Raw genomic sequence first — 13482 nt, 5'->3', positions numbered from 1 at the left:
AGACAGACATTCAGACAGACAGACATTCAGACAGACAGACATTCAGACAGACAGACATTCAGACAGACAGACATTTAGACATTTAGACATTCAAGCTGACAGACAGACATTCAAACAGACATTTAGACATTCAGACTGACAGACATTCAGACAGACAGACACTCAGACAGACAGACACTCAGACAGACAGACATTCAGACAGACACTCAGACAAACATTTAGGCATTCAAACTGACAGAAAGACATTTAGACAGACATACATTCAGACATTTCAGACCAACAAACCAAGATAAAGCTACGCTAAGAACTCAGATCCTCTCACACCTCCTCACCCCTCTCTCTCCAGCCCTCCTTCATCACACCCCTCTCTATCTCCATCCCTCCTTTACCTCTCCCCTCTCTCTATCTCTATTCCTCCTTCACCTCACCCTCTCTCTATCTCTCCTTCACCTCACCCTCTCTCTCTCTCCATTCCTCCTTCACCTCACCCCTCTCTCTCCATCCCTCCTTCATCACACCCCTCTCTCTCTCCATCCTTCCTTCTCCTCACCCCTCTCTCATCCCTCCTTCACCTCACCCCTCTCTCTCTACGTCCCTCCTTTACCTCACCCCTCTCTCATCCCTCCTTCACCTCACCCCTCTCTCTCTACGTCCCTCCTTCACCTCACCCCCCTCTCTCTCCTTCCCTCCTTCTCCTCACCCCTCTCTCATCCCTCCTTCACCTCACCCCTCTCTCTACGTCCCTCCTTCACCTCACCCCCCTCTCTCTCCTTCCCTCCTTCACCTCTCCCCCCTCTCTCTCTCTACGTCCCTCCTTCACCTCACCCCTCTCTCCCTGTCTCCTTCAGCTGCTGAGGGACATCACCCCGAAGCGTCGCACCAGGCGTCAGCTGAGCCAGGCGGATGGCAAGAAGCCCTACATCACAGCCTGCTTCAAGCAGCTCCCCACCTCGTTCACCCTAGGCACAGAGCACCGCCACAGCAGCTGTGAGAGTAAACCTCTGGAGCCCGGGCAGGAATACGTCTTCTTCCTACTGGCTGAGCTCAACACCACCGCCGTGGTGAGTACCGGTGACGAGAGGCGCACGCACACACGTGTGAGCACATTCAGACACACTCTGAGCACATTCAGACACACCCTGAGCACATTCAGACACACCCTGACCACATTCAGACACACCCTGAGCCCTGAGCACATTCAGACGATCGGTAAGCTACCCTGATAGCTGACGCTTAAAGTTAGTGAGGGAGATATAAGTCTCTGACTTCAGTGATTTTTGCAATCCGTTCCAGTCATTGGCAACAGAGAACTGGAAGGAAAGGCGGCCAAAGGGGGTGTTGGCTTTGGGGATGATCAGTGAGATATACAGTCGTGGCCAAAAGTTTTGAGAATGACACAAAAATAAATGTTCACAGTGTTTGCTGCTTCAGTGTCTTTAGATATTTTTGTCAGATGTTACTATGGAAGTATAATTACAAGCATATCATACGTGTCAAAGGCTTTTATTTACAATTACATGAAGTTGATGCAAAGAGTCAATATTTGCAGTGTTGCCATTCTTTTTCAAGACCTCTTCAATCCGCCCTGGCATGCTGTCAATTAACTTCTGGGCCACATACTGACTGATGGCAGCCCATTCTTGCATAATCAATGCTTGGAGTTTGTCAGAATTTGTGGGGTTTTGTTTGTCCACCCGCCTCTTGAGGATTGACCACAAGTTCTCAATGGGAAGGTATGGGGAGTTTTCTGGCCATGGACCCAAAATATCGATGTTATGTTCCCCGAGCCACTTAGTTATCACTTTCGTCTTATGGCAAGGTGCTCCATCATGCTGGAAAAGGCATTGTGCGTCACCAAACAGTTCCTGGATGGTTGGGAGAAGTTGCTCTCGGAGGATGTGTTGGTACCATTCTTTATTCATGGCTATGTTCTTAGGCAAAATTGTGAGTGAGCCCACTCCCTTGGCTGAGAAGCAACCCCACACATGAATGGTCTCAGGATGCTTTACTGTTGGCATGACACAGGACTGATGGTAGTGCTCACCTTGTCTTTTCCGGACAAGCTTTTTTCCAAACAATCAGAAAGGGGATTCATCAGAGCAAATAACTTTACCCCAGTACTCAGCAGTCCAATCCCTGTATCTTTTGCAGAATATCAGTCTGTCCCTGATGTTTTTCCTGGAGAGAAGTGGCTTCTTTGCTGCCCTTCTTGACACCAGGCCATCCTCCAAAAGTCTTTGCCTCACTGTGCGTGCAGATGCACTCACACCTGCCTGCTGCCATTCCTGAGCAAGCTCTGTACTGGTGGTGCCCCGAACACGCAGCTGAATCAACTTTAGGACACGGTCCTGGCGCTTGCTGGACTTTCTTGGGCGCCCTGAAGCCTTCTTCACAACAATTGAACCGCTCTCCTTGAAGTTCTTGATGATCCGATAAATGGTTGATTTAGGTACAATCTTACTGGCAGTAATATCATTGCCTGTGAAGCCCTTTTTGTGCAAAGCAATGATGACGGCACTTGTTTCGTTGTAGGTAACCATGGTTGACAGAGGAAGAACAATGATTCCAAGAACCCCCCTACTTTTGAAGCTTAGAGTCTGTTATTCGAACTCAATCAGCATGACAGAGTGATCTCCAGCCTTGTCCTCATCAACACTCACACCTGTGTTAACGAGAGAATCACTGACATGATGTCAGCTGGTCCTTTTGTGGCAGGGCTGAAATGCAGTGGAAAGAGAGGGACTTTGCAATTAATTGCAATTCATCTGATCACTTTTCATAACATTCTGGAGTATATGCAAATTGCCATCATACAAATGAGGCAGCAGACTTTGTGAAAATTAATATTTGTGTCACGACTGTACATGCTGGTGCGCGTGCTGCGAGTGGGTGCTGCTATGGTGACCAGTGAGCTGAGATAAGGCGGAGCTTTACCTAGCAAAGACTTATAGATGACCTGGAGCCAGTGGGTTTGGCAACGAATATGTAGCGAGGACCAGCCAACGAGAGCATTCAGGTCGCAGTGGTGGGTAGTATATGGGGCTTTGGTGACAAAACAGATGGCACTGTGATAGACTGCATCCAATTTGCTGAGTAGAGTGTTGGAGGATATTTTGTAAATGACATCGCCGAAGTCAAGGATCTGTAGAATAGACAGTTTTACGAGGGTATGTTTGACAGCATGAGTGAAGGATGCTTTGTTGCGAAATAGGAAGCCGATTCTAGATTTAATTTTGGATTGGAGATGCTTAATATGAGTCTGGAAGGAGAGTTTACAGTCTAGCCAGACACCTGGGTATTTATAGTTGTCCACATATTCTAAGTCAGAGCTGTCCGGAGTAGTGATGCTAGTCGGGCGGGCAGGTGCAGGCAGCGATCGGTTGAAGAGCATGCATTTAGTTTTACTAGCATTTATTTAGGGATCGGCATCCCGTCAACGGGACAGTTGTAAATCATGCAGCGCATTGTGTCACCATTGCAGATTTTAGAGAAACAACAAATGTCGGTTATAGGCTGAAAGCTTAAATTCTTGTTAATATAACTGCACTGTCCAATTTACAGTAGCTTTTACTGCGGAAAATGCCATGCTATTGTTTGAGGAGAGCTCCTAACAACAAAACACTTTTTTCACTGCGATAGGTTTGATAAATTCACCTCTGAAGGTGAAATGTGTACTTACATTCTGAAATCTTGCTCTGATTTATCATCCAAAGGGTCCCAGAGATAACATGAAGTGTCGTTTTGTTGGATAAAATCCTTTTTCATATCCTACAAAGGTCCATATAGCATGCACGATCGATTTTGTATTTCCACTCGTTCAAATATGCAAAGAAAGGAATCTGTGAAAATCTAACCCTAAACGTTGTTTCAACCAGTCAAATCACGTTGGTATGTATTCCTCAGAGATCCTGGAATGTAAGGAGACTTCACTATATTATTAGCGGTGTGGTATATCCTATAGGACACCATATTTGGTCAGAGAGCGACAACTTCATGGCACGCCAATGACGCTGGCGGTCTTCACTTGAACGACTCTAACTTTGTCAAATAAGCACCAATGAGCTGGGCTTTACGGGAGTACCCGGAACCTTGTATATGTCGTAAAATGTAGCTACTAACCTTGTATGACAGCATGCCTTTTCCTTTTGGACAAAAATTATAAGAATATTCAGTTATGAAAACTGGTTATTTTGCAAATGTTGAACTTATAATATGGCTACTAATACTAGAAAAGCTCAATCGTAATATGGCTACTAATACTAGAAAAGCTCAATCATAATATGGCTACTAATACTAGAAAAGCTCAATCATAATATGACTACTAATACTAGAAAAGCTCAATCATAATATGGCTACTAATACTAGAAAAGCTCAATCATAATATGACTACTAATACTAGAAAAGCTCAATCATAATATGGCTACTAATACTAGAAAAGCTCAAGTCCAAGTATACAGATTCGACGATATTCTTGCAGAAAAATGTAATATGAATGCAAATGTCTCTTTCATGATTTGACCAAATGTACCTGGGTGACTTCACACTAAATGTCATGTAGTTTGTTCATACTTCCAGTTATCCGTCTGAAACTTTGCACATACATTGCTGCCATCTTGTGGACACCGTCGGAATTATAGTTGGCTGGAACAGGGACCTTTCTGTTGCATTTCAAAGATGGTGGGAGAAAAAAATTAAGTTTAGTCTTTTCTTTGTATTTTCGTCTACCAGATCTATTGTCTTATATTATCCTACATTCAATTCACATTTCCACAAACTTCAAAGTGTTTCCTTTCAAATGGTACCAAGAATATGCATATCCTTGCTTCAGGGCCTGAGTTACAGGCAGTTAGTGAAAGTCAGTGAAACTCGTTTGGAGGTTTGTTAATATTAACACAGTGTCCAAAGAAGGGCCAGATGTATACAGAATGGTGTCGTCTGCGTAGAGGTGACCCCTATGTCTATCTCTCTCTCTCTCTCTGTGTAGAAAATGTTTGCGGCCAGCCCATACACGGACTTAGTGGTGACCCCAGAGCTGGAGGCTGATCCTCTGCCCATGGAGACAGGTGGGGACGGCCTCATCTGGGTGGTGGGGCCCGTCCTGGCCGTAGTCTTCATCATCTGCATCGTCATCGCCATCCTTCTCTACAAGAAGTGAGTTACGTCGTAGGGGATTCTGGGGGATGTAGGCTGAAGGGGATTGTGTAGTCTGTTCTGTATGTTGGAGGAGGAGGAGGGACTGGGGGGATCGGAGACTTGGAGGAGTTAGTGAAAGAGCTAAAATCAGGGAAATATCAATGATGATATTTTAACTTGAATGAGAGATATCTAAAACCTTATTTTAACTTAAAAAATAAGTTAAATCTAAAGTATTTAAATCTAAAGCGTTTTGGGTCGGGAGCAAACGAACAGTTAAAGTGTATCTGCTTCTGTTTTAACAGTGTTGTAGGCAACACACTGTCTATCTGAGAGAGCACCAGTAGTATACAATAACTATGTGCTGGGTGACTGAAGTCATGTAGGATAGGCAGGCCAACGTGTGGAATAGGAGAAACAGGGCCGAGCTGACACTCAGTCAGTTATAGCTCTGCATGTTAGTGGTTAGGGAGAGCAACATCTCCCCTTAGGAAGTGTGTGTGTGTGTGTGTCTCTCTCTCTCTCTCTCTATGGTCTCTCTCTATGGTCTCTCTCTCTCTCTCTATGGTCTCTCTCTCTCTCTATGGTGGCTAGTATTTCTACCTGCTCTTCACGTTGACATCCCCCCCCCCCCCTTCCCCCCGAGCTCACCAAGACTCACACACAGTCATACTCACAGACACACTCATACACACACGGACCGACCAGCTCCTCCAAATGCTGAGGAACTCTATCTAACTAGCGCTGCAAGGCAGTAGCCCCTGTGAATTTTTAAATGCTTTGATTTCTCTCCCCCCCCCCCCCCTCTCTCTCCTGCTTTCCCTCTCTCTCTCTCTCCTTGTGTTGTGGTTTCCCCTCTTTATATATCGATTTGAAACTCCATTTCTTTCTCTGGGAAGCAGCAAACCTGACAGGTAAGGCTTAGCTGTACTTTATTGGTATGTGTGATTTTTAGGCTAGAAAATAACCTGTCTCAGCATAAAATGTATGTGTAATTAGTCTGGGGTGAAACAATGGGAGGGGAAAAGACTAGATACTGTATGCCTCTCGACGGGTTCGTTTACTTTTTGACTTTTTTTTTTTGTGTTGACGTTGCACGTCTTTGTTTTCCTCCCCCCTCCAAAGCCGCAAACGAAAGGAGTCAGAGCCCAGAACAAAATGTCTGCTGAACAACGCAGAGATCACCCCCCACCACCCCACAGACCCAGTGGAGATGAGACGCATTAACTTCCAGACCACAGGTACGGCCTGGAGACGTTTAACAACATTGTGGGGACCTATGATGGAACACACCCACATACACACAGAGACACGTTTAAAAGCATTGTGGGGACCTATGATGGAACACACCCTCATACACACACAGACACGTTTAACAGCATTGTGGGGACCTATGATGGAACACTCCCTCATACACACACAGACACATTTAACAGCATTGTGGGGACCTATGATGGAACACACCCTCATACACACACAGACATGTTTAACAGCATTGTGGGGACCTATGATGGAACACACCCTCATACACACAGAGACACGTTTAACAGCATTGTGGGGACCTATGATGGAACACACCATCATACACACACAGACACGTTTAACAGCATTGTGGGGACCTATGATGGAACACACGCTCATACACACACAGACACGTTTAACAGCATTGTGGGGACCTATGCTATGATGGAACACACCCTCATACACACACAGACACGTTTAACAGCATTGTGGGGACCTATGATGGAACACACCCTCATACACACACAGACACGTTTAACAGCATTGTAGGGACCTATGCTATGATGGAACACACCCTCATACACACACAGACACGTTTAACAGCATTGTGGGGACCTATGACGGAACACACCCATAAACAAACACACTCCACTTACCTCAACACAAGCCTAGATACACTTTTTTTAAAGGTGAACACTCACACACACATGGAATATAATTTATGCATAAACACTTTCATCAGCTTAAGGAGGCTCAATTAACATGTGAACAAACTGTATTGCTCATGTAAAAATCATGGCGGATTTCAAGCTTAATGTGGTGTTTTTGACATATCCGGTTTCATGACACCAGAGATGAAAATCAAGTTCAGAATGCTGTAACTTCCTTTGTGTTTCTCCATCTACATCTACAAACCAGCCCTTCACAATAACCATAAGACCCTGTTTTTCTGGAAAATGTACAGACGTTCAAGTTTGATTTCTGTATTAGAACATCTTTCTCAAAACCCCGGTCCTGCACGTTTAGTCCACCGTCCTTCTCCTGACATCACTGTCCTCAAGTATTATGTTGTTCATCTTCTCCCGAGTGGCACAGCGGTTTAAGGCACTGCATCTCAGTGCAAGAGACGTCACTACAAACACTTCTCGGTCTAAAGCCTTGGCTGACATTTCCCTGTCATCTCTGTCTACGCCCAGTATCTTTGTCACACACCCCTTATCCTTCTCTCTTCTCCTTACTCCCTATTCATGTTTTCCTCTCTCCCTCCCTCTCTCCTTGTCTATCAGTCGTCAATCTTCCGTCGCCAATCCCCAGTCCATCAAAAGGCTCACATTTCAAAGGACCTAATCTCCGGCGCTGCCTGGTGATCCCGTAGTTTGGTGCAGGCAGACTATACTTAGAACCCCCACCCACTTTGTACATTGGACAGAGCAAAATCTCACTGGGGTTCCAACACACCCACACACCCCTTGGCACAGACGTCAGTTCAATGTCTAGTTTTGATATACATTTGATTGAGTTGTCAAATAACGTGAATTCGAAAATGAAATCAACAGAAAAATGTCACCATGTCATTGGATTTAGGTTAACAGTGAAAAAATACTAAATACCTTTACGGTGATGACTTTTTGCAAATCCAATCAGTTTTTCATAGATTTTTATTTGGGTTGAATTTATGTGGAAACAACGTTGATTTCAACCAGTTTTTGCCCAGTGGACAGACACACAACTTCCACTATCTGAACCCTTCTCCTTTATCACACGCTCTATTGTAGGGCTCATTCTCCCGGCACTGGCCCGGTAATGGCAGGGAAAATTAGCATTATGGCCCTTTCATGTTATTTGTCTCTTTTCCTTCCAGTACATTCCATCGTCCTCCGCCTCTCTCCTCTCAGACTCCTCCACCGCTCCATTGATAAGAAAGATAAACGTTGTTACAGCGTCTCTCTCTCTCTCTCTCTATCCCACACACATTCTACATGTTATTGTGTCCTCTTCTCCTTTCATCCATCATTTCATTAAATTAAATGTCATTCTCTCTTCACTCCGAGAAGTTCATTTTAACTGACATTTTAGCAGGGCGGCAAACATTTGCGAACATCAACATTAGCTAATGAGCGTACTCCAGTACACTTGAAGGGCCCTCCAGTACAACCCAATGGAGCATAATGTCCTAAAGCCCATGCCTGCACATTGACCCCAGCCTTGGGATAGCATGAAATCTGTTTTAGATTATAATTCAGATGCTGAACTAGGCTGTGTGTGTGTGTGTGTGTGTGTGTGTGTGTGTGTGTGTGTGTGTGTGTGTGTGTGTGTGTGTGTGTGTGTGTGTGTGTGTGTGTGTGTGTGTGTGTGTGTGTGTGTGTGTGTGTGTGTGTGTGTGTGTGTGTGTGTGTGTGTGTGTGTGTGTGTGCGTGCGTGTGTGGCTCTGGTCACATGATGACCGAGCTGGCGCCCTCTCGTCATTATCTTAAGGTTTGTGCTCCAGGTCCGCCTCCAGACTTGCCTGGCTAGTGAAGTACAACTTAGTGGATATCTGTCGTCTCCCCCCTCCAAACCCACCCCACCACCCATCTATAGCTGTTAGCTCTCTATCAATCTCTCTTTGTCTCTCTCTTTTCCTCGCTGTCTTTATTTCTCTCTCTTGCTCTCTCTTTCTTTCTCCAAATCCAAATTCCAGAAGTCTGGGCTCTCGTTTTGCCAGTTCCTGGGGAATAACATTTTCTTCCTACCAAGCCCTCTGTAGGGAGGCGGACTCTCTCTACCAGGCCTGCAGGAGAATACCCTGCTATTCCTACCAGGCCTGCAGGAGAATACCCTGCTATTCCTACGAGGCCTGCAGGAGAATACCCTGCTCTTCCTACCAAGCCCTCTGTAGGGAGGCTGACTCTCTCTCTACCAGGCCTGCAGGAGAATACCCTGCTCTTCCTACCAGGCCCTCTGTAGGGAGGCGGACTCTCTCTCTACCAGGCCTGCAGGAGAATACCCTGCTCTTCCTACCAATCCCTCTGTAGGGAGGTGGACCTCCTCTACCAGGCCTGCAGGAGAATACCCTGCTCTTCCTACCAATCCCTCTGTAGGGAGGTGGACCTCCTCTACCAGGCCTGCAGGAGAATACCCTGCTCTTCCTACCAAGCCCTCTGTAGGGAGGCTGACTCTCTCTACCAGGCCTGCAGGAGAATACCCTGCCTTGCTCACACACACAGCTTACATCCGGAACTGCTTCGTCCTCTTGTGTTTAACTATCTTTTCTTCCCACAAGTCCACAAAAGCAGGCTCACACACACGTCTTCACCCCTCATCTGCTTCATCCCTCTCTCTGAACTCGTCTGCTGGCTCCCTGACCCCCTCTTCATCCCTCTCTCTGAACTCGTCTGCTGGTTCCATGTGTTATGTCATGTGTTATGTTATGTGTTATGTCATGTGTTATATCATGCCATGTTTTGTGTGGACCCCAGGAAGAGTAGCTTCTGCTTTCTCAAAAGCTAATGGGGATCCCAATAAAATACCAAAATGACACAGAAGAAGCATGACCAGACGATTTACGGGATGTGTTATGTTATGTCTTGTGTTATATTTAAGCAATAAGGCCCGAGGGGGTGTGGTATATGGCCAATATACTCTGTGTTGTGTCGTGCCAAGAACAGCCCTTAGCCGTGGTATATTGGCAATATACCACAAACCCCCGAGATGCCTTGTTACTCTTATAAACTGGTTACCAACGTAATTAGAGCAGTATAAAGAAATGTATGACAAAACATCTGCTATACCCCGGCTTTCAGCCAATCAGCATTCAGGGCTCGAACCACCCAGTTTATAATGTGTTAAATCATGTGTTATATCTTGTGTTATAGCTGCTGGTCAAATATGACAGTTTTTCCATTTCCTGAAAACAAGATGTTGAAGATACAAGGTTTTCTTCCGACAGTGAACATTTTTACTTAAATTGTTGTTCTCCTTACTTATGGGGTTTGAGGGCTACAGTTAGCCACAATATTCAATGCTAAAAAGGAGTTAACGTACTCAGGTTTTCACCACCAAGTGCCCTTGCAGTGTACTGCATTCCAGCACTGGGCTACTGTGTCTTAGTGGCCCAGAGTTCTTGAATAGAATGCTTTTGTGGCCCAGAGTTCTTGAATAGAATGCTTTTGTGGCCCAGAAACTGAATTCTCTCTCCTTTCCTGTCTGGAGTAATGGGCAGCTGCAGTGCCATTCTTCAGTGACCTCACATTTACCAAACAGACAAGGTGTGAGGACGACTTCCACAGATGGCTCTCGTTCTGCCTGAGTAGAAAGACAGACACAGACCTAAGAGGGTGTAGCTGCGACACAGCCTTTACTGTCATGGATCTTCTCGACAGACTGTGAACCATCACAAGCGTCAACTGTTGGTCGAAATATGTAGATGCTTTTACACAACTTCCACTAGCAATGCCTCTCTCACAGACGTCTGGACAAATGGGCTTTTCCATTTTACAAAAGAAATATAGCCATTTCCCTTCATTCCTTTCTTTCTGTCGTCCTCTTTTATGATGCCAACCTTCTTACCTTATGTAAGAGAAGGGAAATCAATTTCTGACTCACTCCTGGATATGACTGCTGAGGCTAGGAGGCTTTATACAGGAGTTTCAATCGAGCAAGAGTGATGGACACCCGTGGCAAACAAACAACTCTCGCTGCCACTGCAACACTGATTGGAATTTGCCGGGGGGGGAGGGGGGGGGGTTAGGGTGTACTGCTGAAAGTGTGTGGCCTACTTTCCCCCTGCCAGACACTCAGGACCCCCCCTCCTCCCTGAGAAGGACCTCAGAGGAGGACCTCCATGTTGCCTGTACAAAAGAACACAAAGATCAGAGAGTAATAACATTGGTAAACATTTTGTGAATAAGTGATGGATTGAGATACTTTTGTCTCTCTCTCTCTGTATGTGTTTCTTCTACTGTTTTCTTTTTAGGTTCAGTATTTTCATAGACTTGTTTTTGTTTATACTGTACGTTTGCTATCCTTCACAGATTCTGGTCTGAGCAGTCCTCTATGTGAAGCCGATTTTGACTATGAAAGTTAGTCCGCATTTAGCTCCTGTGTTTGTCCTCTCACATTATTTTAGATTTTCTAGCACTTCCCCCATTTACAAAGTTTATTTCCCACATGTTGCAATTTTAGCACAAATTTCATTTTTTTTGTAGGCCAGCTGTTTTGACTTTGGTTGTATTTTCAGTTGTGATTTTCTCACAGAGCTGTTTGGCTGCGCATTAATCCACTATACGTAACCTCTGCTACCACTTCTGCTGATGTAGAGAAATTGGGTTTTTACAGGAGTTCTGTCTTCTCACTCCCCTCCCTCCCTTCTTTCCTCCTTCCTTCCTTCCTTCCCTCCCTCCCTCCGTCTCTCCCTCCTTTCCTCCCTCCTTCCTTTCCTTCCTCCCTCCTTTCCTTCCTCCCTCCATCCCTCCCTCCATTGCTCTAATTCCAATCTTAACTGGCAGGGTCTTTCTGCACTCTACTAGATAACGAGCAGAATTGATTAAAGACCCTGGCAAACAATGGTTCGACATTTGATCGCCTCTCGCGGAAAAGGAGCAACGAAGAAAAAAAGAGGAACACGTTTGTTTCCTCCAACTCTGACACACAGTGTCTTTTATTTTTTTTACATTTAGAAACAGGCTCCCCAATTGGCCAGGGCTATCAAAAGGAAACAGGCTCCCCTTAGTGGCCTGGGCTATCAAAAGGAAACAGGCTCCCCCCCCCCTAGTGGCCAGGGCTATCAAAAGGAAACAGGCTTCTCCCCCCCCCTCCCGAGTGGCCAGGGCTATCAAAAGGAAACAGCCCCCCCCCCCCCCCGAGTGGCCAGGGCTATCAAAAGGAAACAGGCTCCCCCCCCCCCCCCCCCCCGAGTGGCCAGGGCTATCAAAAGGAATCATTATTTCCCAGGCGCATCGACTGCGCCTCTGAGATTGGAAATGTGTAATTAGACGCTAGTTGTGTTTTTCAGAGCCAACTGATCTCAGCTGTTGATTGCTGGGGGAAAACGGACGACTTCCATATTGGAGGATGGGTGGGGGGGTAGAGTTGAGAAAGAGGGAGGGGGGGGGGGACAACAACTTGTCCTTGAGAGAATTTGCATGCAATTGGATCGAGTCAATAAACACAGTGGAGACTGCTGCAGCTGCGTATAAAGAAGAAAATGGATAAGAAAACAAATTGGATGCGATCAAGTCGTTTGTCTTTGGCCCAAGAACAATACTGATTGTGTGAGTTAAGCGTTAAGCAAAGGAAGGATGGACAATTACATTGCTTTGCAAACCACAGGGACAGAAAGAGATTCACAAATTGACGTGCTTAGCCATGCCGTAGAAAACATGCGTGCTTAGCCATGCCATAGAAAACAGACGTGCTTAGCCATGCCATAGAAAACAAACGTGCTTAGCCATGCCATAGAAAACAGACGTGCTTAGCCATGCCATAGAAAACAGACGTGCTTAGCCATGCTATAGAAAACAGACGTGCTTAGCCATGCTATAGAAAACAGACGTGCTAAGCCATGCCATAGAAAACAGACGTGCTAAGCCATGCCATAGAAAACAGACGTGCTTAGCCATGCCATAGAAAACAGACGTGCTAAGCCATGCCATAGAAAACAGACGTGCTTAGCCATGCTATAGAAAACAGACGTGCTTAGCCATGCCATAGAAAACAGACATGCTTAGCCATGCCATAGAAACAGACGTGCTTAGCCATGCCATAGAAAACAGACGTGCTAAGCAATGCCATAGAAAACAGATGTGTTTAGCCATGCCATAGAAAACAGACGTGCTTAGCCATGCCATAGAAAACAGACGTTCTTAGCCATGCCATAGAAAACAGACGTGCTAAGCCATGCTATAGAAAACAGACGTGCTTAGCCATGCTATAGAAAACAGACGTGCTTAGCCATGCCATAGAAAACAGAGGTGCTTAGCCATGCCATAGAAAACAGAGGTGCTTAGCCATGCCATAGAAAACAGACGTGCTTAGCCATGCCATAGAAAACAGACGTGCTTAGCCATGCCATAGAAAACAGACGTGCTTAGCCATGCTATAGAAAACAGACGTGCTTAGCCATGCCAT

At 45.7% G+C, this 13482-nt stretch overlaps 1 protein-coding gene and 1 pseudogene across 5 annotated transcripts in view; one reads left to right on the top strand and one right to left on the bottom strand.

Moving 5' to 3' along the window:
• Positions 1–378, bottom strand: part of LOC139413998 (fap1 adhesin-like) — a 1396-nt pseudogene extending 1018 nt beyond the window's left edge.
• The window catches only part of LOC139420041 (protein tyrosine phosphatase receptor type Sa), a 367333-nt gene that overhangs the window by 298764 nt on the left and 55087 nt on the right, over positions 1–13482 (top strand). For all 5 annotated transcript variants that reach the window (XM_071170075.1, XM_071169830.1, XM_071169988.1 and 2 more), the window contains 3 exons: positions 849–1061; positions 4985–5151; positions 6259–6374. In XM_071170075.1, the coding sequence (XP_071026176.1) occupies positions 849–1061; positions 4985–5151; positions 6259–6374 (496 nt within the window). The remainder of the gene's footprint in view (positions 1–848; positions 1062–4984; positions 5152–6258; positions 6375–13482) is intronic.

The sequence above is a fragment of the Oncorhynchus clarkii genome, chromosome 1 (genome assembly GCF_045791955.1).
Source record: "Oncorhynchus clarkii lewisi isolate Uvic-CL-2024 chromosome 1, UVic_Ocla_1.0, whole genome shotgun sequence".
In the NCBI taxonomy this organism is placed as follows: domain Eukaryota; kingdom Metazoa; phylum Chordata; class Actinopteri; order Salmoniformes; family Salmonidae; genus Oncorhynchus; species Oncorhynchus clarkii.
This window is presented reverse-complemented; position numbering and strand designations above follow the sequence as displayed.